This window comes from Pongo abelii, chromosome 13 (assembly GCF_028885655.2).
Source record: "Pongo abelii isolate AG06213 chromosome 13, NHGRI_mPonAbe1-v2.0_pri, whole genome shotgun sequence".
Classification (NCBI taxonomy): domain Eukaryota; kingdom Metazoa; phylum Chordata; class Mammalia; order Primates; family Hominidae; genus Pongo; species Pongo abelii.
Window position 1 is genome coordinate 91,548,230 of NC_071998.2, and position 25,558 is coordinate 91,573,787.

Genomic DNA, 25,558 nt, shown 5'->3' on the forward strand with positions numbered 1-25,558 from the left:
GTGTAAAGGAGAAATAAAAGTAATTTATAATAAAATAAATATTTCAGAATGTAAATGCTTAGGTATGATTACCATGGAAGAAAATATAGTCATCAGATGTTTATGTCTGCTTATGATAAATGTTTGGATTAAAAAAATTAAAAGCAAGTTGGGCGCGGTGGCTCATGCCTGTAATCCCAGCACTTTGGAAGGCCGAGGTGGGCGGATCACAAGGTCAGGAGTTCAAGACCATCCTGGCCAACATGGTGAAACCCCGTCTCTACTAAAAATACAAAAATTGGCTGGGCGTGGTGGTGTGTGCCTGTAGTCCCAGCCACTCTGGAGGCTGAGGCAGGAGAATTGCATGAACCCGGGAGGTGGAGATTGCAGTGAGCCTAGATTGCGCCACTGCACTCCAACCTGGCGACAGAGCTAGACTCCGTCTCAAAAAAACAAAAAAATTAAAAGCAATTTCATACCAGGAGTACATGAAACAAAAATGTAGATGTATAGTAGATGCTAGAATAAAAACCAATATTAGGATAAGGTATAACAGATCAGACTGATTTGTAGTATTATGGAAAGTCTTGTCGAAATTGCTACATGAATAGCCAGAGAGACATTCAGAAGTTGTGTGGTACTTGTTTTTGTCGTATGGAACTGTCCTTTCCTTTGCAGTACTTCAGGCATCCTTGGAATCTATCTGGTAAATGTCAGTAATATCCCTCTGTCAATGTGACAACCAAAAATGCCTCCACAGGGACAGCCACCCCTAGGGAGCGATATTGGCACCTTTGTGAACACAACACTACGTTAGAAAGTAAGCATTTGCTGAGGAATGAAAGTGGGATTGGAAAGTTCATAGATTTAGCACTTGATATCTTGGAGCTCATAGTAGTTTCCTTGGCTAATTGAGTATTGTATAATTACAAAGTAACATATTGACTCATGTAGACACCATACTAGGTATTGTGTAAATTTTAGGGAAAGAGAAGAAAGGAATGTGATCCATGAAAAACTGGAGGAATATATGTAATAGGGAGGCTTCCTAAAATAAAAATATAATTTTAATAAAAGTTGTTGCAAGATTCTGCTGATATTGAATGTATAGCAAAGTCGACTAGGTTATAAAATATTTTACTAGAAGTTGTTTTTACCAGTGCTTGACCTGTGGTAGCATGCCATATGTATGCTTCATAAAGTAAATCTGATCACTATTTAAAAGTAGATAAATGATAAAAGTAAGTGTTGCTCATTGAAGAAAAATAGAGAAATATGGAAAATCTTAAATAGGGAACTAGGAGACCATGAAGACAGGTAATGTGAAAAATTTGTTGACATTTTATTCCAGGATTTATTTTACGTGTATTCATTTTTTTCTAAATGGGCTATAAATATACTTTATTTTCTTGCTATATTTTATTTTATATTATCATATTATTTAAAACATTTACAGTTAGCTTTGTGGAATACATAATACATTTAAAAATAGTACAGAATTCAGGCCAGGCGCAGTGGCTCACGCCTGTAATCCCAGCACTTCGGGAGGCCGAGGCGGGCGGATCACAGGGTCAGGAGATCGAGACCATCCTGGCTAACACGGTGAAACCCCGTCTCTACTAAAAATACAAAAAAAATTAGCCGGGCGTGGTGGTGGGCACCTGTAGTCCCAGCTACACGGGAGGCTGAGGCAGGAGAATGGCATGAACCCAGGAGGTGGAGCTTGCAGTGAGCCGAGACCGCGCCACTGCACTCCAGCCTGGGCGACAGAGCAAGACTCCGTCTCAAAAAAAAAAAAAAAAAAAAAAAAGTACAGAATTCCCAGAAATTATGTATATGCTTTTTGCCTAACTTTGTTAGCTTTCCTTGTCACACAATATATTTTTTTAAAGGTAATTCTTTTTTACAATTACTATTTTTAAACTTCAGCTTTTATTTTAGTTTCAGGGGGTACATGTATAGGTAGATGGTTTTATTGTTGATCCTGTCACCCAGGTAGTGAGCATAGTACCTAACAGGTAGTTTTTCAGCACTTGCCTTTCTCCCTGTCTCCCCACTCTAGTAGTGCCCAGTGTCTATTGTTCCCATCTTTGTGTCCGTGTGTATCCAGTGTTTACCTAACACTAATGAGAGCATGAGGTATTTGGTTTTCTGTTCCTCAGTTAGGATATTGGCCTCCAGCTGCATCCATGTTGCTGCAGAGGACATTATTTCATTCTTTTTTTATGGTTGTGTAGTATTCCTTGGTGTATATATACCACATGTTCTTTATCTAATTCACCATTGTTGGGCACCTAGATTGATTCCATGTCTTTGCTATTGTGAATAGTGCTGCGATGAACATATGGATGCGTGTGTCGTTTTGGTAGAATGATTGATTTTCCTTTGGATATATACCCAGTAATGAGATTGCTGGGTTGAATGGTAGTTCTGTTTTAAGTTCTTTGAGAAATCTCCAAACTGCTTTCCACAGTGGCTGAGCTAATTTACATTCCCACCTGTGTAGCATTCCCTATTCTTTGCAGTCCCACCAGCATCTGTTATTTTGACTTTTTAATAATAGCCATTTTGACTCTTGTGAGATGGTATTTTCTTGTGGTTTTGATTCGCATTTCTCTGGTGATTAGTGATGTTGAGCACTTTTTCATGTTTATTGGTCACTTGTATGTCTTCTTTTGAGAAGTGTCTGTTCATGTCCTTTGACCTGTTTTTAATGGAATTATTTGCCTTTTGCTTGTTGGATTGTTTAAGTTCAAAAGGTAATTCTTAATGACTGCAGTATTCATTTCTTGAACAGTTATACTTCAATTAAACATTGTCTTGTTAGATATTAAGATTTTTAGGTTATTGATATTATAAATTTCTGTTGGAAATGGCTGTAATAAATGTTTGTCTACAGGTTTCTGTCACATTGATTTCTAAATGTGTAATTCTGGATCAAAAACTGTATTCCTTTTTTTAGGATTCTTGAAACATATTCTTTAATTATGTTACCCCAAAGTAGAACCAATTTAGATGACCAAAACTGGTGTAGTGGGATGTCCACCTAATTGAATTTTTTAATAGCCAATTTTATAAGTTGAAAATAGCATCTCATCTTAGTGGACAACTCTGATTGCCAGTGAAGATCAATAATATTTTATGCATTAACTGGCCATTTGTAATTTTTCTGTGAACACTTCATGTCTGTCTTTGGTCCTGTTTTTATTAATTTGTATGATCTATTTTTTAAGTAATAATAATAACGTATCATATTGTTATAGCATTTTCCCCAGATTTTAAAACTTTAGTCATTTATGATATTTCTAACATGTAGATGTTTTCAAGTTTTCTTACATGCAGGTCCAGTGTCATTTCTCAAACCTGTATCACCTTTTTTTTCTTCACCTGTCTTATTTCTACTCATCTTTCATGGCTCAGTTCATATTCCACTTTCTCTGAGGATGCTTTTCTTGAATACTTCAGCTTACAATAATAGGTATTAGGCATTACATGCTTACTGATTTGGTACATGATCTAGCTTTGCAGTATTGGTTTTTTTTCCTACTTGTATGACTCTTACAAGATTGTAAGGTTTCCGAGAACAGAGATCATCCTATATTTCTTTGTGTCTTCTATACCATTTACCTTGGGACTTTGCCTACTAGATGTTTTGAATAATGATTTTTTTCTATTTTTATGATTAGGTTTGAATGAATAAATGAATTTTGATAATAATAAAATGCTATTACATAAGTAGCACTCTTTACATTGTCAATAATTTCCTCTTATTACCTGGTTTTTCATAGCAAGCAAATGAAGTAGATAGAGATTTTCATTATCATTTTTATGGATAGTTGGTAGTTATTTTCCTTATGAATGTGAAAAAAGGTATGAAGAAGTAGCATAATTCTTTTTAAACCAAAAAAAAAAAAAAAACCCAGACTATTCAGTAGCAAAGTATGTCATAATGCTATGGTATTGCATTCATGAATGTGAAATAAACTATTAATATTCATGCCTAGTTCTGAGAATTTATTTTTGTTGCTTTTGCAGTGCCATACAAATTACATTCCTGTCTGTGGATCAAATGGGGACACTTATCAAAATGAATGCTTTCTCAGAAGGGCTGCTTGTAAGCACCAGAAAGAGATAACAGTAGTAGCAAGAGGACCATGCTACTCTGGTATGTATGATATTCTTCTGAATAAATTTTGGAAAATATGGTGGAATCATTTCTAAAAGGGGGTTTTGAGTCAGAGGCATATTTCCACAACTGCTGTGTGGATTGGTGGTGGTTGTTGCGGGGAGTGGGGGAAATCTTTTTTGCCCTCATTTCATGTTGTTGCTTTTTAACCTCAGGTGGTCTTGTTTAGACTTATGTTACTCCTTACTACATTGTTAAGGCTTAACACCCTTTTTATAGGGACTTACTTTCTTTTCATGTCCTTTGCCGTATGATTTGAACATGAGACAGAATGAGCTTTGAGGTGGGGAATGATAGGGGATCTGTCTTGATGATTTTTTAAAAAGAGGTGAGGAAGGCCGGGCATGGTGGCTCACGCCTGTAATCCCAGCACTTTGGGAGGCCAGGGCGGGTGGATCATGAGGTCAGTAGATCGAGACCATCCTGGCTAACACGGTGAAACCCCGTCTCTACTAAAAAATACAAAAAATTAGCCGCGTGTGGTGGCGGGTGCCCGTAGTCCCAGCTACTCGGGAGGCTGAGGCAGGAGAATGGTGTGAACCCCCGGGAGGCGGAGCTTGCAGTGAGCCAAGATCGCGCCACCGCACTCCAGCCTGGGCGACAGAGCGAGACTCCGTCTCAAAAAAAAAAAAAAAAAAAAAAGGTAAGGAATTTCTGTAGAAAGTCATCAGCAGTAGCATAGATTGTTGCTTTCCAAGTTTTTTCTCTGCCACCTCTTCATCCCATGCTGTTTGTATTTATTTCATTTTTTTTTTCCTTCCAGAATTGGTAGTGGTCGATTTGGGGAACTATTAATATTATTTTCTTGTGTTTGTATTGATGTTTGGGGATAGAGATGCAGGTGAGGTAACTTGAATTATTGTATCGAGGTTAGTGGTAAAGGTGAAGGCCATTCTTATGGGATTTCCACTTCCTTTCTTTCCCTATATATTACAGTGTTCAGAAATTCTCCCTTTTACTAAATGTGACAATTTTAGGGTCAACTACAAAGTCAAAGGGGACAGTCTCCAAGGCTGTTCTCACTTCTGACACCAGCTGAGATCAAGAGGTTCCCCAGCTAACCCTAGGCTCAATAATTTGCTAGAAGGGCTAACAGACTCACTGACAGCTATTATATGCATGGTTATGGAGAGAGGGGATACGTGTTAAAATCAGCCAAATAAAGAGATTCCCAGGACAGATTCTGGGAAGGTTCCAAACATGGAGTTGCTGATTTTTCTCTCCCAGTAGAGGCATGGACAGGGTTAACTCCTTCCAGTAACAGTATGTGGCAGTGCACATGGAGTATTGCCCGCCAGGAAAGCTTGCCTGAGCATCAGTGTTCATAGTTTTTTCTTTATGAGACTGCGTCTCACTCTGTTCCTCAGGCTGAAGTGCAGTGGCACGATCATGACTCACTGCAGCCTTGACTTCCCAGGCTCAAGGGATCCTCCCACCTCCGTCTCCTGAGCAGCTGGGACTACAGACACATGCCAACATGCCAGACTCATTTTTTTTTGTATTTTTTGTAGGGACAGGGTTTTGCCATGTTGCTCAGGCTAGTCTTGAACTTGTGAGCTCAAGCAATTTGCCTGCCTTGGCCTCCCAAAGTGCTGGGATTACTACAGGTGTGAGCCATTGTACCCTGCTATTCATAGTTTTTATTGGGGCTCGTTATGTAAGTATAGTTGATGAGTTGGTTATGTGGTTAATTGAAGACTCTGGGTCCACTAATACTGTGACCCGTAGCCCCCACTCTACTCTTCATGATTGGTCTTTCTGGTGTAACCAGCCCCCTAAGACTTAGATGTGGCCCAACCCCCAACACTAAGTTCCAGTGTGGTCAGCACCCTCCCTTAACAAATGTCCTCCTATCAGGTATGATGTAGGTTACCTTCCGGAAGCAGAGGGAAAAGCCCAGACCTCTCTTGTAGTAAGGCCAAATTCTTTCTATACACACTAAAATAATCACGTGCTTGGAGAAATTATTATGTTTTTAGGCTAGTAGACTATGATTTGGTGAGGTTCTTATATACTTCTTTCAGTACATTGTGTTTCACAAAATGATCTAGAAATTAAAGAGGAATATGGAGGTTCTTTCCAGTCTCAAATTATGCTTCACTTATGAGGAGCATATGTTTAAGACACCAAGTGTTAACACCTAATGTTAAACATTAGGCAGCAGAGCGGTAGATTGGAAACAGCACTGCACTAGGGTTACAAGACCTTGCCTTAACCTAACTCCAACCCTTATTTACTGTGTGACCTTGGACAAATCACTAAGCCTCTCTGAGCCCCAATTCCTTAACTTGTTAAGTGGATATTATCTCCTGGGGTTGTTAAATAAGGATTGAATGAGCGAAGTTATAAGCTGCTATATTGATTTTATTTTCTGAGTGGGCAGTGTTTTATGTTATTTGGTCTTTTGTGGATCCTGTTCCTTGAACTAGAAATACTATTCTCTTTTCCTTACTTGAAAACTCTTTTTCTTATGCTTAAGGTTGGTCTTAAGCCTTTTCTCCTCTGTGAAATCTTCCTTCTGTGACATCTCTCGGCAGAGTTTGTTTATACCTTGGGTGTATTTCTATACATATACCATATTGTATTTCATTCATCTGACATAAGTACCTCCAGCCAAATCAGTGCTTTCTCAGTGGGGAGGTACTGTCTTACCTAGGGATGTGTATCATAATCTCAGGGTGGGATGGAATCGTGTAGGTTGGGAAAATGCATACCATTTACAAAATATAACATACAGGGAGAATTCTACCTTGTTATCAGAGTAGCCACAGTATTTAATTTATTTAAGGATTCTAAATGACGAAGGTATGAGATTTTTATATTTATTAAAATTAGACATGGTTTGAAAAAAAGATTGGGGGTAGTATCTCATGTACTGGGAATATGTCTTATTTATCATTTTATTCCTCGCATTTACCATGGTGCCTGTCACATAATATGTAACCAATCATTGTATGTGGAATCGAAGTAATAAAGGGGTGTTTTCCTAAGAAGAGTTTGGTCATAAAAACAATTTTGAGTTTCCTCCCTCCTTCTCTTGTTTTCTGTTCCATCACTCTTTCATTTCCTCCTTATTTACTCAGAGAAAATGTCATTTTGTGGTTGATTAATCAAAATTGAACATAATTTAAGACTTTCCATAAAATCCCATGAAGATTTTACAATGGGTACTGCATACAATATACATTTTTCTAATTCCTTCTGTTTCTGCAGTATCTGGGAATTTGATTATTGTCTGAAGGAGCTTGAAGGGAAGGGAACACTATTGTTCTGAGTGTTGTCTTCTGCTCTAGAGGACAATTTGGAGAGCTAGCATGTGTTCTTTAGGATCCAGGGTATCCTGTCCCCTGGCAAGTGCTAGATAAAGCATCAAATTCCTCACTTGCTCTCTCTGCTTTTTTAAATGACTCTGTGCTGATGATTTTACATCATTACCCTCTTTTCAACATGTTCTGTGCTAATATGTTGGTTCCTTTAGGATTATAGAATAAATATTTTACATTAATTATACTTGAGACTGGCTTCTTTCTGGTAACTTTGATGAAGGCTCTTTTTAATTTCACTAACGACAAGTCAGGTAAGTTTCCTTCAGATTGGATTTCCTAGAGGAAGTTAATTTTATTAGTAACATGAAAACCTCAAGCCTTTGGTTCCTTGCTTCCTAAACCTTGGGGCTTTTCTTACCTTTTGGCTTTTGGTCTTTATCCGCAGATTTCCTTAAGAAGATTTTTTTTTTGGAGTAAGACCCAAAGCTCTTTTCCTGCCTTTCTAATAAAAGCAGCTTATTCATTATTTCTCTCAAGCTTTAACAAAAACTAAAATTTTCTCTTATCTTTTAAATGAGTGGATTAAAATTAATTATTTATATTTAGGCTTTTACTTTACAGTATTTATTGTCTTTACTCTGTGCAAAGCATCTGGGTATGTCCTTAATGGGATACAAAGATGTATGAAATATAGATGATTATGTATATAAGCAATTTATATTTTAAGAGCAGCATAAAATAAGTATGTAAGAATAAATAAGATATCAAAATATGAGAAAAGGACTCTCTGAGAATGGATATCACAGTTTTATTTTTGATAGGAAATTTTATTATTTGATAAGATGAAATTTCCAGGAAAAATGTTCATATTCATTCTTTGTTTTTCTTCTCAGATAATGGATCTGGATCTGGAGAAGGAGGTAAGTTTCAAGTACCTCTTAAAGGATATTTGCTTTTTTTTTTTCTTTCTTTCTTTTTCTTTTTTTTTTTAAATCAGCTTTGAGATATAATTCACATACCATATAATTTGCCACTTGAAGTGTACAATTCAGTGACTTTTAGTAAATTCACAGTTATATACTCATTAGTATATTCAGAGTTATATATTCATCACCACAGTCACTCTTAGAGCATTTTAATTACCTCAAAAAGAAACCATGCACTCCTTAGCCATCACTCCTAACCCAACTCTCCCTCTCAGCTCTAGGCATTCTTGTTTCTTGCATTTTTCTCTGGAAGTTTGTTGTCAGACTAAGGGGAAGATGTTGTAGTTCCTGTTAAATTGAGGTTGCATTAAAGTGACTTCTTCTTGGGATTATCCGCACAAGTGATTTTAGCTTGGACCAGAGTATTTGTAACTCTTTCCCATACCTTGCTTTCAAGTTTTTGCTCATAAGGAATTTTCATGGTATAGGGTTAAAAACTCTAGAGGGAGTTGTGCATAGAAAAAGGAAGACTTGCCCAACAACTCTCATGGAATTTAGAGTTTAATTTAAACCTTTAACAATTTCCTATCTATGTTTTTGATTTTATTTTACAAATATATGAATTATTTCTGTTGTTTAAAAGATTAATATTTGGTAATAGCATATAATGGAGTTTAAATGATCAGAATTGAGATTGACTAATCTATATCATAGTCTAATGAGGCTATAATTCTTAATGAGTATGTACTGTATACAAAATAATGTTTGAGATATTATGGGGTACACCAAAGAACATCCACTTCAGTCCAATTCACACTTAATGCAAATGGAACCTGCAGTTATGATCCTTTCAAAACTGCCTGAAACCTCACTTCATACTTCTACATTTCATAGAATCTTAAAATTTCAGAGTTGGAAGGGACTTTGAAGGTCTCCTGGAGAATAGGAGAACTGTCCTGAGGAGAAATTCGAGGATGACAGTTTCAGCTAAAAAAAAAAAAAAAAAAGATTAAAGCTGTCAAACAATAGAATTTGAAGTAGATGGACATGTTCAAGCAGAAGCTTTATAATCAGGTGTGAAGGATCAGATGATAAATTCCAGATCTTAGAGCTGGAACAGATTTTAGGCGATCATGTAGTCTAGCCCCTGTGGTCAGGTATTCAGTTAGGAAACTGTCATTGTCATTGTTCCTATATTAAAGAAGTGAGAGTTGATCTCAAGACTTGCTTATATAATACAATATTGGGTGGGGAGCAGTGGCTCATGCCTAAAATCCCAGAACTTTGGGAAGCTGAGATGGGAGGATCACTTGAGCCCAGGAGTTTGAAACCAGCCTGGGCAACATAGTGAGACCCTGTCTCTACCAAAAAAAAAAAAACAAAAAAATGCCGGGCACAGTGGCTCATGTCTGTAATCCCAGCACTTTGGGAGGCCCAGGCGGGCAGATCACCTGAGGTCAGGAGCTTGAGACCAGCCCGACCAATGTGGTGAAACCCCGTCTCTACTAAAAATGCAAAAATTAGCCAGGCGTGGTGGTGGGCGCCTGTAATCCCAGCTACTCAGGAGACTGAGGTAGGAGAATTGCTTGAATCCAGGAGACAGAGGTTGCAGTGAGCTGAGATTGTGCCACTGCACTCCAGCCTGGGCGACAGAGCGAGACTCCTTCTCAAAAAATAAAAAAATAAAAAAAAAGCCAGGTGTGGTGGCGTGTAGTCTCAGCTACTTCGGAGGCTAAAGCGGGAAGATTGCTTGAGCCCAGGAGGTTGAGGCTGCAGTGAATGGTGATCACACCATTGCACCCTGTCTCAAACAAAACAAAACAAAACAAAAAATGCTGGATATCTTGCCCTGAGGATGTAGGTTGACCATTTATTTTTTATTTTTTATTTTTGAGAGCATGAGTTAGAAGGGCTAAGTGGTTTGCTCCAGTTAATATACAGACCTTAGTGAGCTCATGGTAACTGTAGTATTTCTGAATATTATGATGTTTTGGGGCCTCAGAATTACTTAGGATGATAATCCCTGGTATCTGTTTGGGAGTATTCATGAGAGTTTAGGGGAATATTTTCTATTTAAGGACAGGCAGACACCAAAAATTAGAAGTTTGGAAGCATTACCAAACAGGCATGGCAGATTTGTGTACCTTTTTAACACGATCTTTATTATAAGACACCCCCTGAGGCCGGGTGTGGTGGCTCATGCCTGTGATCCCAGCGTTTTGGGAGACTGAGGTGGGTGGATCACAAGGTCAGGAGTTCAAGACCAGCCTGGCCAGCATAGTGAAACCCCGTCTCTACTAAAAATACAAAAATTAGCCGGGCATGGTGGTGTGCACCTGTAATCCCGGCTACTCAGGAGGCTGAGGCAGGAGAATCACTTGAACCCAGGAGGCAGAGGTTGTGGTGAGCTGAGATTGCGCCACTGCATTCCAGCCTGGATGACAAAGTGAGACTCCGTCTGGAAAAAAAAAAAAAAAGACACTCCCTGAATAGTACTCTTTTTCAAACCAAATTCGAGGGAAATCCCTTGAATGAACTGAAATCCTTAAGTTGATTTCAGAACTGATCTCCCTGGCCAGTTTGAGATTATCAGGATATGATCCACTCTAGTTGAGACCCACAAAGTGTAAGGCCCTTTCAGTGTGGGATGTGAGCTGAGTTTGGGGCTGGCAGTATTTACTGTTTTTTTTTCTTTTTCTTTTGCGTTGGGTCATAGGAGACCTGCATACTTTTGTATCTGCATATTTTTGGCTGTGCTAAGTGACCAAGTAGAAAAAGAAGAAAAGTCCTTTATAAAGAGACCCTTTTCCATTTTAAAATTTGGAGATAAGTATTTTTTTTTTAACTCTGAAATTAGTTTTTATGTAGTTAGAAAGACAGGTATGAAACTGATGTGAGGAAAAGGTGAGAGTTACATTCTTTTGTGGTCAGGCGCGTATCTGCTGACCTGCTTTGCACAGGCTGATTCCAACAGGAGGGTAATCACAGGACTTAAATGTATTGCTCCTGTCTCTTTTCTTTCTCCCTTATTCAGTGTTATATGGTAATTTTTTTAAAAAAGCAATTCATTATCAAACCTACTGTGTTGTTCTGCCTACATAGTTTAAGGGATCATTTTTCAGCACCAAAACTTCTTTTCCTCACAAAATATGTTGTACTGAGTACTAGCAACATTTTTGAACTTCAAGCATTGGTAGATTTTGGAAGTGACTGTTTTCAAGAGCTCAGGTACATTTTCCTCAGAAACAGGATAATGACTCCTGAAAACATGAAGCATATCTGGAAAGGATCCCAACTTTTGGTTGAAAATTTGATTTTTCTTTTTAAACAGAAGAGGAAGGGTCAGGGGCAGAAGTTCACAGAAAACACTCCAAGTGTGGACCCTGCAAATATAAAGCTGAATGTGATGAAGATGCAGAAAATGTTGGGTGAGTTGGTTGAGGGGAAGGGACAAAGTTATTTAGAGATTAATCATCATTATGATTATATTGTGGAAAGGTATCATTTACCTGGTTCTGTATCTTTTGTGTTTTCAAATTTTTTTTTTTGTTTAATGCTAGTCTATTGACTTTTAAATTGATATAATACTATGGCTATTTAAATAAGTTTAAGTGTTATATTTTAGAATGATAATCCGTTTATAGTTTTCTGGTTTTATCTATGACTTTTTTCCTCCCGATAGTTTTATATATTTTATACCAAGTGCTTTTCTCACTCATGTTCAGCCTTCATTAAGGTAGGTTTTATAGCTGACAGCACTGTCTGTCCAATTTCCCATTCATTCCCTGTAAGAAATGGTGTTCTTTTTTAGAACAGTAAGGCTGCAGACATTTATCAACAGTCATGTTTGATTTTTCCTTTCATCAGTATTCTTATTTATTTCCAATATCATTCTTCTTTCATTTTCCTGTGGTGCTGGCTTTTTGCATATTTGATTCTAAAAGCTTTAATGTTGACTTTAGGACCTGGGAGCATAAATGGATCTTCTTCACTTCCTCAGTTTCCACTTAGTATCTATTTTAAAACATTTATTTCTATAAGATATTTGTGCTTTCTTCCTTACTTGTACATATTTTTGGTGTGTATTTTCCAGTTCCGTATTTATTCAGCCCTTAACTGTGTATTCGAGCCTTTCACTGAACAGTAATAATATGATCTAATTAGCATTAATGTCCAAAGTTAGTTTTGCAAATTAAGAACACTCAATTTTCAGTATTATGTATAAAATCAGCTATTTGGATGGCACTTGGTAAAATTGTGTTAATTTATTTGGTGCATATTTCAAAGTAGGTGAGAACTGGCAAAAGACAAGTAAGTTCAATAAAAAGTGGACTCAACAAAACCTGCATTTACTGTTTCTGCACATTGGTCACATAGATTGACCCGTGTCCATTCATTTCATTCGGAGTGGTTTGATTTGGAAGAACATGTTTTCCAAAGCAGATACTGGCCTATAGAACAATAGAGAAATGATGAGCAATATGGACTTACAGAGAGAACTGATAATAGATATTATGCTGTTTCTTCCTTTTATTTTGTACTAATGATATGGCATGATGAAACACCTTAATATATGTATATGTGTCTATATTTTTCCTTAGTACTCTTCTGTAATAGTGTTCAGAGTCAAAATAGCTGTCAGTGATTGACTGGCTTGATCTATTGGTCTGTTTTTATTCCTTTCATGGTGCTTCTATTCATCCCTATTTTATACATTTTTCTATTATCATTTTTCATGCCTAAATTTAAAAAGATGAGGTCTTTTGCTTAGAATTGAAACATATTCCATCTAGTCTCAGAAGTGGCTCCAGATGTGACATCTGCATGATAGGCTGGGTGCAATGGCTCATGTCCGTAATCCCAGTGCTTTGGGAGGCTTAGGTGGGAGGATTGCTTGAGGCCGGGAGTTCTAGACATCTACATGATAAAATACATATCTTTATGTAAACACCCCCTCATAATGTAATATGTAGCCTATTCCCAATCAGAGCAACTCTGTCGTGTTTACTAAATTAATTTTTTGTGTGTCTATTTATCTGAGAGCTTGCCACCACTATTGTTGTAGATACCAGCTCTAAGCATAAGGAAGTGGACATAGACCATGGAAGCGCTTACCAATAGTAAGGAGCATGCAGGCTCTTACTAGCAGGCTAAGGAGCACATAGACAGTGATAAGCAGCCAACATCAGGCAAGGAAATTGATGCAACAAGAGGAAAATACGAAGGAAGCAGTTGGTATCTTTATCTAGAAAAAAGTGATTAAGCTAAAGTGTTTGATCCTTCTATGGAAAGAGACAAAAGGAAATGTTGGTAATATCTAATCTTTTAGTCTGTAAAGCACTTGTTACTGATTGCAGTTGTTTTAACAGTGTAAATGTATCTCAGTGGTTATTTAATTTTTTTTTTTAACTTTTAAATGGGCCATGGTACCAAGAAAGTTATATGGTGGTTATGTAACTCCCTCAAGGCACCTTCCATGTGTTTTTCATGGTTGCTAACCAGGTGAATAGTAATGTATCTAAAGGTAATTTTTACCTATCCAGCTGGGCTGTTTAGGTCTGGAAAATGGAAAGCTGCAGAAATATGACATTAGCCATTAAGTCTTGATTTTAATATAAAAACCTATTATTTATTAAGATGTTACATAATTTTCTTATTAAAAGATAAACTTTTAGTTATTAAGAACAAAAGCTCAGTTTAATTCAAGTAGTTCTGTTATGACTTAATTATTATAAACTGCATTGAAATCAGAGTATTAAGGTAGGATCTTAATATTTATCTTCAGGCAGGGCACAGTGGCTCATGCCTGTAATCTCAATCTCAGCACTTTGGTGGGCAGATCATGAGGTCAAGAGATCAAGACCATCCTGACCAACATGATGAAAACCCGTCTCTAATAAAAATAAAAAAATTAGCTGGGCGTGGTGGCATGCACTTGTAGTCCCAGCTACTCGGGAGGCTGAGGCAGGAGAATTGCTTGAACCTGGTAGGCAGAGGTTTCAGTGAGCCAGGATTGCGCCACTGCACTCCAGCCTGGCGATGGAGCGAGACTCCATCTCAAAAGAATAAATAAATAAATAAATAAATAAATAAAATAAATAAAAAATTTATCTTCTAGTCTGATCCTCTCATTTTAAAGATGAAACCATTGAGGACTAATGTCAGAGGGTTTGATGCGGGTATATTCTTCTAATTAATAGTACAGTGCTTTTCTTACTATCTGCCTCTTTCTAATTTTCCTTTAAAGAAAAAATTCCAGGAAGGGATGTTATCTTCTTTTTCCTACTTTGAGGACTGCTGCCCAGTTACTTTTTTTTTTTTTTTTAAACAAAAACACTGCCCTCTTCATCAGCCTGGTCCCAGCTGTGATTTCTTTACTTCTGTATTAAGCCTTGGTCACTCTGAGTGCTAGCTGCTTTTAAATTCTGTTAGTTCTTAGCTGGCATCTAGAAATCAACTGCCTATTTATTGAATTTCTTACCAGTGACTTTCAGTCTTTTTTGACTACATTTCATGTAAAAAATACATTTGCATTGTTATCCAGCACTCCTGTTTATATACACATGGTACTAATAAATATTAAGTCAAACAAAATTCTGTGGAATAGTACTTACCTTTATTAAAGGCAATGTACTCTAATATTTTCTATCCTACTTTCTTATAAAATACTGGCAGTGAACCACTAAATTGACTTCATAATCCACTAGTGATTATGACCTACAGTTTGAAAAGTATTGCTCTATAGTAAACTATAATAGATGTGTACTGCATGTATTTTTTTAGGTGTAAGTATTCATTTAAAATTTTATTGTAGGCCAGCTGTGGTGGCTCACACTTGTAATCTCAGAATCTTTAGAAGGCCAAGGCAGGAGGATTGCTTGAGCCTGAGAGATCTAGGCTGCAGTGAGCCATGATTGCGCCACTGTGCTCCAGCCTGGGTGACAGAGCAAGACCCTGTCTCCAAAAACAAACGAACAAACAACCCAGAAAATCAAACGTACTTTGTCTTTTCTCAATTTAAAATGTCTTTCCTGTCAGAAGAAATGTTATCCAACCTATCTGATTTGCAAAGAGCAGCTAAAATCTTTCTCTTGCTTTTAAAAATTCTTTCTCTTGCTAATGGTTGTTAAAAAAAAAAAATCTGGCATTTTGGTGAGGGGATAAGTGATACCATGTAAGTTAATTTTCTGCTATTAAGAGAAGTGCTTTTTTTTTAATTTAGCCATTTAAATAGAAATTGATTTAAATACATTACATACTTCTTTGCCTTCTTAAACAGAATATACAGAATACGTTTAACATACTCTTACAATACATATCATGTAGTATGTTACAGTTTTCAGAGCATTTTTGACACATAATATATTTTTAAGCTATTCTGAGCAGTTCTGTTTGGTAGTAAGGCAAGGAAGTATTGTCCTGATTTTTATAGGTGAAGGTGAGTTCAGAAAGGCTGAATGGAGAACCAGAACATAGGTCTTATGACAAGGAATCAGTCTATTGTGTTGTGCACACGCATGTAGAGGCCCATGATGTGTGGTTGTTTCACTGCTGCACTTAAGGCTTCATTTAGCTTTGTGTTTTGGGTTCTATATCTGTTTTTTAAAAATGTTTTCTTCTGTCTTGTAAGGCTGTTAGCTGCTGCTTCTAGATGCTGTCAGTGTGCCTCGGCAATGAGTTTGTAGATGCCCTCAATTTTTAATTTGCTTCTCTGCTTCCCTGGAATAGGAAACAAACACTCGCAGAAACTGTATCTAAAGTAGGAATAAGTTCTAAATGTAAAATAAGAGTATATAGGTTCTTCTGAGTGAAGTGCATGAACTTTATTCATTGTATGTATTTTATCTGTCTTGTCTGCTCAATGGTTATTTTAATTCATTTATAATTTAAATTATTTTTGCTTCTAAGAGGCTTCCCCCTCACCCTTCCTTCCTGAAACTCACTGCATTTCTTTGATGGCATTGTGGGCTTTGCTTGGGTTTGTGACAGTTACGTTCATTAATGCTTACCTTTCAAATTTATACCTAGAGGTGTAGGTGGTTGAGGCTCCAAGAAATATGACTCCCCACATAAGTGGGTTTCAGTATTTCACTGTGACCACTGTGAAACAGTGCATAGACTTCCTACTTGGTCTTAAAGCTTGAAAACAGCACTTCCTTTACAGCAACTTATATTTTTTACACCACATATTCTTAGTACCACACCCCCTCTCTTTCTAAACAGTATTTCTAATCTGTCCAAGGCCGAAGTTATTGCTGTAAGATAGCCATCAGCTGCTTCTCTGGATAGTGGGGACACATAATCATAGGACTCCTTCACTTCAGTACCTTTTATATACCCGACCTAAATCCCTGCCGAGGAATGGTGTGAGGAGTCTGTAGAATCATCAGGCCTAATGCCAATACAGGTGAGTTAAAAATCCTCCAGTTATTCCTTTTGAATTTTGTCTGCAATGCACTTTATGGAACTAGCCCCTGCTCTTCTGCCTCTTTTATATCAGTCTCCTTTTTGGAGATGCTGTTTCCATTTATCCCCCTGAGTGATATAAATATCTCAGAGTTGCTCAGAGAATCATACAGGTGCAGAGTGTGGCAGACAACATGGATAACCAGTTTAATCCACCTGCTGGACATCTTAGTCATTTGTGGTACCATTTTCTGTTTTGATGCAGATTTCTGGTCAGTACTACAATCTGGCAAGTCTCTTCCTCAGAAGGTGCAGTGATATCTTTTCTCTTGTGTAAACAGAGTAATGTTACACATTTGTGTCCTGCAGTATATCCTCCTTTCTGGAAGCTTCATGTACTTTTTAAAACAAGAACTGAAGAAGTACATTTTCTATTCTTCTGCTCTTATTTCCTCCTAATCAGAGGTGGCAGTAATTTTTGTCATTTAGCACTGCCTTATTCTGGATATTTTAAAACTATTTTTAGGTTTAGTAAGTCCTTACTGTAGCCCCTTAGATTATAATGGAAAAATAATTTTGTGTTGTTTTTTTAAACATAAACATTATTAAGCATTATTTTATCCAGAGTATAATCTGGATGTTAGTAATGACAGGCTCCTTTATCCAGAAATATCTTCTTCTTTTTTTTTTTTTTTTCTGAGACGGAGTCTTGCTCTGTCGCCCAGGCCGGAGTGGAGTGGGCACCATCTCGGCTCACTGCAACTTCCACCTCCCAGGTTCAAGCAGTTCTCTGCCTCAGCCTCCCAAGGAGCTGGGATTACAGGTACCCGCCACCACGCCCGGCTAATTTTTGTATTTTTAGTAGAGACGGGGTTTCACCATCTTGGCCAGGCTAGTCTTGAACTCCTGATCTCGTGATCCACCTGCCTTGGCCTCCCAAAGTGCTGGGATTACAGGCCTGAGCCACTGCACCCGGCCTTCCAGATCTTTTTGAGACCAAGTCTTGCTCTGTTGCCCAGGCTGGAGTGCAGTGGCATGATCTCGGCTCACTGCAAGCTCCGCCTCTGGGGTTCACGCCATTCTCCTGCCTCAGCCTCCCGAATAGCTGGGACCACAGGTGCCTGCCACCACGCCCGGCTAATTTTTTGTATTTTTTTTTTAGTAGAGACGGGTTTCACCGTGTTAACCAGGATGGTCTCGATCTCCTGACCTCGTGATTCGCCCGCCTCAGCCTCCCAAAGTGCTGGGATTACAGGCGTGGGCCACTGCGCCCAGCCCAGAAATATCTTCTTAAAGTCCTTTGACAGTTGCCAGTAAGAGAGTTTTGCCTTTAAAATGCAAAACTCCGTCTCCCTGCAATCTCTTGCAGTTTTCTGAATGCACTGTTATTATTGAACACTTTCTTACCCACTTTGCCCCTGTTATTCCCTCTGCCTGGAGTCCCATTCCTGTTTATCAGCTTGTTTTAACTCCTATTCCTCCTTCTAGCCTTAGATGCCGTGTGACTTAGGTCAGATTCACCACCTCTTCTTATAAGTCTACCTTGCGTTCTCCCACAGTTCCTATGAGTTATGTGACCATATCCTGTGTTCCTCCTTGGTCTTGAAAAAGCAATCTCTGCATAGCACTAAGTAGATTGTGAGCTTCCTGAGGGCAGGGACTTTGTCTTGCTGATTTTTGTCTTGGGTAAACTGCCTGTAAGATTGGGTATCTTACCATGGGTCCTTTTATAGGCCTTTGTTGAATTAGTGGCAATCAACACTAGGCCTTTATTATTCACTTAGAGCTGCTTACAGGGTGGTTGTAAGGATTTAATATGTGTGAAAAAGACTAGCATTGAATTTGTTGCAGGCTTTATTAGGTGTTTGTTAAATCTCAGTAACTTGACATGAATTAGTTTAAGCCAATGTTTTCTTAACTGCTAAATAAACTTACTATATTGAGAAGAAATAGTACTTTCTATATAGGGTTAAGAAAAAAGGAAGCGAAAGGGTGGATGTTTTTCAGTAATAATAATACCATTCAGATGTGCACAGTATTTGATAGATTTCAAAGGGCTTTTTACAAAATCTTATTTGATCCTGTCATCAGTGTTTTGAGGTATTATCCCTGTTTTAAAGACTTGGAGTTGTGATTTGCCAAAATTATAGTGCTAAATCATAGAAGATATTGAATTTATGCATTCATTTATGTATGTATATATGCATTCATGCCTTTGAAATTTAGTGCTGCCAATTCAAAAGCTTAAAAAGGCTCTAGAGTGAAAGGTCTCATTTCCACCCCTGTTCCCAGTCACTCAGTTGTCTTCACTAGACACAGTCACTGTGATCTGTTTCTTGTTTAATCTCCTGGGGTATTTTATGTATGTGCAAGCAAATATGTACATATGTTCTTTTATTTTATTTTTAAAAAACTAATGACATCACACTATACCCATAGTTCTGTACCTTATTTAAAGTCTTTATTGTAAAATGTATACTGTATACAAAAGTGTTTAAACATACATGTGCAATTTAAGGAATACCTATTAAAAGCTACCTATGTACCTAACACCTAGGGTACAAAATAGAATACTGCTGTTATTTCCAGTACCTTGTGTTAACCTAGCCATGGAAGGAAAGGGCAATAGTGCCCACTTAGAGAGGAAGGCTTACAGAAGACACTTTGAACAGCCTCTGTGGCAGGGTCTGGTTTTCAGCTCCTCAGAGAGTTTACAAGATTCCCTTTTAGAGAAGTCAGTGGACAAAGCCATGAGTATTGGAGTCACAGGGTCATGGAGAACGTAGGCTCACTATAGTTGAGGCATCTGATAGGATTCTAATGTATGGATCACTGGTAGAAATGTGATCAGAATGGACTGCTCTGCTCTGTGTTGTTTACTTATAATCTCCCCATATCTCACCTTCAGCTGTCAGGACTATGTCAATTAACTGAGTGGGCTGAGTTGTTCTTGCAGCAGGACATGGAGGGGAGAGCAGGAACTTCATTATCTTCATTTTTTTTTTTTATTATACTTTTAAGTTCTGGGGCACATGTGCACAACGTGCAGATTTGTTACATAGTGCATGTGCCATGATGGTTTGCTGCACCCATCAACTCATCATTTACATTAGGTATTTCTCCTAATGCTATCCCTCCCCCAGACCCCCCCCCCGCCCGCCAACCCGGCAGGCCCCGGTGTGTGATGAGGAACTTCATTATCTTATGGTCAAGACAGGCCAACTACAGATAAGAATCTGGGCCAGGCTTACCTGGGCAGTCTATCTTCTGACTGAAAGTTGGGTACGGTAGCACTAGGCATCTTGGTAATGATGGCCATCCACACAGCTGTCTATAGAGTTAAACTATTTCATTGTGGACTGATTGCCCTCTACACCTTGTATATAGCTGTCATCCCAGGATCTCCCTTCAGTATGGTATCTTTTCCAACAACAATCAATTTTCCAACTCTCTGACACTACCTAGATGTCCAACCATTCAATTAAATTCTGACAGTAACTACTTGGAGTTACCACAGACCCATGGTTAAGGACTCAGTCCCATAAGACTGCCCCCACTTTATAGCCAGCTGCAAATGAGGTCCCCAGGCTACCCCCACTTCTGCCCAGATGACTGTAAATTTTGGAGTTCCCGTGCCCTAGCTGATTTGCTAAAACAACTCACAGAACTCAGGAAAGCACTATACTTATTATTTATTTGTAAAGGATACAAATGATCAGCCAGATGAAGAAGTACATAAAGCAGGTCCAGAAAGGTCCTGAGTGCAGGAGCTTCTGTCCCCATGGAGTCAAGTGCACCACCGAGATGTGCTCACCCACTGGAAGCTCCCGAACCCCCCCTTATTCTGAGTTTTTAAACTGAAGTTTTATTATGTAATCATGACTGGTTAACTCATTGGTCATTGGTGATTGAACTTAACATCCAACCCTTCTCCCCTTCCCAGAGGTAGGAGAATTGGGGTGGGGCTGGGAGGCAGAAGTTCTAACCCTCTAATCACTGTGGTTGGTTTTTGTGGTGACATTAACTCCCTGTCCCCTCACCCCATGAGTCATCTCACTAGAATATAAGAACTCTCTTATCACTCAAGAAATGTCAAGGGAACTCTATACCAGGAACTGGGAACAAAGACCAAGAATATTTTTTATTATACCACTAGGATCCTCCTAGAAATTCCTTTGTCTCTCCCTCCTATATAGGGTACTGTGTTTCTTCTGTTTTTGCTTCTAACTTCTTGGTTTTACTCTCTCATTTTATTACTTCTTTTAGCAGCTTCTTATGAAAAGGTATAATATTTTAAAAACTTTTGAGACCTTGTTTGAAGTGTTTAAGTATTTTTATTCCACACCTAATATTTTATTTAGAACTTTGCACGTGCATAATTCGAGGTGTGAGACAAATTTCCCTGAGAATTAAGAAAGTGTTGCTTTGTTGTCTTCTAGCTTCCAGTGTTGCTGTTGAAGTCTAAAGCCATTCTAATTCTTGATCCTTTGTATATGATTTTTTTCTCTCTTGAAGCATGTAGAGTCTTCTTTTGGTCTCCAGTGTAGTGATACCTCACAATGTTATGCCCTTTCCTAGATACTTACTGACTTCCGTTTTGAAAAATTTTCTTTAGTTATTTGATGATTTCCTTTCCTCTTTTTTCTATTTTCGGTACTCCTGTTACTTGGATGTTGACATCCTGGACTAGTCTCATTTTATCTTTTTTCCCTTGTTTTCTGTTTTAAATTTTTTTTGCTGTACTTTTTGAGAAATTTCTTCAAGTTTATGAGTTTTTCATTTCTGCTGCAATTTTTAATTTCCAGGAGCTCATTTTTGTTTTCAGAGTACTCATTTTTAGAGCATTTTACTTTTATTTTATGATTTCAATCTCTTTTGGTACCTATACATTATTAGTTGGTATTCTATCTACTGAAAGAGTGAGATTTTCTTTTCTATCAATCAGTCAGGACTCATGGATTTTTCTTGTATTCGTTTGTAGTCAATGAGTTATAATTGTTCTTTAGTTTTTAATGTTATGTGGCCTTTTAAAATGACTTAGGGAGTGTTTTTTTCTAGTCTCTGGATGACTTTGTGTAAGAATGAAATTATCTACTTTTGGCCGGGCATGGTGCACATACCTGTCAGTGCTTTGGGAGACCGAGGCGGGCAGATCGCCTGAGATCAGGAGTTCAAGACCAGCCTGGGCAACATGGTGAAACCTGTCTCTATTAAAAATACAAAAAAAAAAAAAAAAAAAAGGAAAAAAAAATTAGCCGGGCGTGGTGGCATATAACTGTAATTCCAGCTACTCTGGAGGCTGAGACACAAGAATCGCTCAAACCCGAGAGGCGGAGGTTGCAGTGAGCCAAAATCGCACCACTGAACTCCAGCCTGGGTGACAGAGTGAAACTCTGTCTTAAAAAAAAAAAAAAAATTACCTACTTTGAAAGATTGGAATGGATGTGTTCATAAATTGTCTTTTTAAAAAATGCCTGGATCCGATGCTATCTTTAAGGGACTTTTTAAGAACAACTGATTTAGTTTCTTTAATGATTAGTGTACCCTTAAGGTTCTATTTCCTTTTTTGTTAGAACTGGATAGAATTTTTAAAAAGTTATTCATTTCACCTAGATTTTCAAACTTGCTGGCATAATGTTGTTTACAATAACCTTTTATTATCTTTTAAATCATAATCCCTGTTGAAGTTTTAGTCTGTTTCATTACTGACATTGCTTTTTATCTTTTTCTCTCTCAGGAAAAAGCCTGCAGAAAAGCTTGTGTTATCAATTTGAAAATCTTTTCAAAGAACCAACTTTTGGTTTTACTAACCTCTGTTGTAACTTTTAAATTTCTGTTGTTATATATTTTCCTTCCTTTTGCTTTTATTGGCTTTTTTTTTTCTGTTGTTCATTTTCTAACTTTTTAAATGGATGCTTGGTTTTATTTTTTATCTTTTTATTTTATTTGTTTATTTTTTGAGACAGAGTCTCACTCAGTCACCAGGCTGGAGTGCGGTGGTGCGATCTTGTTTCACTGCAACCTCCACCTCCTGGGTTCAAGCGATTCTCCTGCCTTAGCCTCCCGAGTAGCTGGGATTACAGGTGTGCACCACCATGCCCAGCTAATGTTTGTATTTTTAGTAGAGATGGGGTTTCACCATGTTGGCCAGGATGGTCTGGATCTCCTGACCTCATGATCCACCCACCTCGACCTCCTAAAGTGCTGGGATTACAGGCGTGAGCCACCACTCCCGGCCTTTATCTATTCTTTTAAGATTTGAGAAAAAACTTTGAGGTGAGGGATGGAACCAGGAAGCTGTCTGGGGAAGTGTTTCAGGAAGAGGGAAAGCCTGAGGCAGGAGTGTCCCTGGTGTGTTAGAAAGAAAAGTGGAAGTGTTAGAAATGGATGTGGTAGAGTTTCATGAAAAATTTTATGATAAACGTGAAAAATGCCTTTTCATGTGGTACTTTCCATGCTCAGATATTTATTTGGTATAACAGCTGTAATGAATAGAGAAAACACTGGTCTCAGCCCCTCACTAGTTTTTTGATCTGGGGCTTTTAGATTTCCTTCATATTCAGTTTCTGTACTGATAATTTACAATTGTCAGGGTTAGATGAGGCAAATGTGACTATACCCACAGAGTTGGTGCAGAGTAAATGTAGTTAAATGTTTCGAATTTAGCATATTTATTAAAGAGTGATTTCTATTCATTTGAGTGCACGCTTCTGTGCTTTGGGCATCCTGACCTCTGCTACACTTGCCAGTCTGCAAACAGCTGTAATCACTATAATCAGTAGTATCTGTGGCCTCTGGAGTCTAATATTTTCCTCCTTCGCTCATTGTTTCACTGAGCTGGACTTTACTTGAAATGGTAATTTAATCTTCTTTCTTTGTATGCCATTGAAAACAGTAGCGATTTTTTTCACAGTTGTTAGTCTTAGATGCAGTGGTACCATCCTGCTAAGGAGCACTGTCTTTTTCATATATTTGATCAAGGCATTTCCTGATTGGGCTGCAATACCCACTATAAACAATGCCACTTGTTAAACAAGTGATTACTTGTTTCTTATTGGACTGGTATGGTATTTTGCTATGTTGCTGACATTCTCTTCCATTAACCACCATTTCTATTTTATTGCCATCCCAGTTTTGCCTACTTTTATCCTTTAGGTCAGGGTGGGCAAAATTTTTTTGTAAAGGGCTAGGAGGTAAATATATCAGGCTTAGCAGGCCACATGTGGTCTTCACCATACCTAACCTTTTAGAAATGTGAAAACCATTTTTAGCTTCTGGATGTGCAAAAACAGGCATTGGTCTAGATTGACCCACTTCTGTAATTGCCAGGATTGATCCCTGCTTTAAACCATCCATCTATATCTATATCTATATATCTATCTCTCTCTCTGTCTATATATATATATATATATATATATATATATATATTTAATTTATGGTAAAAATGACAGCAAATAGTGCCTTTATTCCAGGTTGAGCTGTACTTTTTTCCCCCTTGTTGTTTCTTAGTTCCTTTTATTTTTCATTACTTCTTCATTTTCTTCACCTTTGTGTTTTCCACCTCTGTTCTCCATGAATCAAGAAATCTGTTTTGCTTAGTGAAGGCTTTGTCTTTATCCCTTTCCTTAATTACTTAATTCATATCATTTAAAAATGTTTCCCATTCCTTGGGGGCATATTGAAAGGAAAGAAGCACTTCCCTTTTTTGGATCATCCCTTTTATTACCTTTCTCTCATTTTCCTTTACTAATAGGAATTTACCAGAAAATCTAACGGGGCTGAGTGTGGTGGCTCACTCCTGTAATCCCAGCACTTTGGGAGGCCGAGGTGGGGGAATCACTTGAGGTCAGGAGTTGGAGACCAGCCTGGCCAACATGGCCAAACCCTGCCTCTACCAAAAATACAAAAATTAGCCAGGCATGATGGCACGCGCCTGTAATCTTAGCTACTTGGGAGGCTGAGGCAGGCTTGGACCTGGGAGGCGGAGGTTGCAGTGAGCTGAGATCGTGCCACTGCACTCCAGCCTGAACTACAGAGTGAGACTGTATCTCAAAAAACAAAACTAAACTAAACTAACAACGACAAAAAAGAAAATCTGTTAACTTTACCAGATTGCTCTTTGAAATTAATTTTCTCCTTTGCCTGATTTGACCCCCTCTATTCTGCTACTCTTTTTCACGTTATTTCACTGCAGCTTACCTGTAGCCATGAGAATAATCATTCTCAAATATTGTTTTTATTATATTACTCCTTTAAAGACAAATATATATTCAGATTTGATATTTAATGTAGTGATTTGGAATTTGGAGGGTATTTTAACAACTTTCTTTTATTTTGATATATTAAAAAACAATATCTTCTGTGGAAATGAGCATGGGCTCTCTCAAATGTAGCAGTGTATATATAGATCACACTATGTTTATTAGTGCTAGAAGCGTGTCATTTATTTCAAAAGTAAAACTAATGGTATGTGTATATCAAGACCCTATTGAGAGAATCTGAAATACTGTTCTTCAGTAGAAAAAAATAGGTTAAATCTTTGAAAGCCCATTTCTAGGGATAATATCTTGGAAGTTTTTATGCAGACCTTGCATCATATTGTAGGGCTCAAAAATTTTTTTAAATGAAAGTGGTTATTGTATGATTTTTTCCCCTTTATGCTGAGCCTTGAGGAAGAGGAACTGGGAACAAAAAAAAAAAATGAGGAGAAATGTGGCCTTTCCTTGGAAAATTGAGCAGGGAGGTTCACAATTAATTTAATACCTCAAGTTTTGTTTAAGTAATGGGAAAAGTTT

The 25,558-nt window shown here is 37.8% G+C and overlaps 1 protein-coding gene across 1 annotated transcript in view; it reads left to right on the forward strand.

Annotated features, from left to right (window-relative positions):
* Window positions 1-25,558, forward strand: part of TMEFF1 (transmembrane protein with EGF like and two follistatin like domains 1) — a 102,225-nt gene that overhangs the window by 32,199 nt on the left and 44,468 nt on the right. The window contains exons 3-5 of the mRNA XM_009244697.4: window positions 4,015-4,144; window positions 8,325-8,351; window positions 11,689-11,785. Coding sequence (XP_009242972.2) covers window positions 4,015-4,144; window positions 8,325-8,351; window positions 11,689-11,785 — 254 coding nt within the window. The remainder of the gene's footprint in view (window positions 1-4,014; window positions 4,145-8,324; window positions 8,352-11,688; window positions 11,786-25,558) is intronic.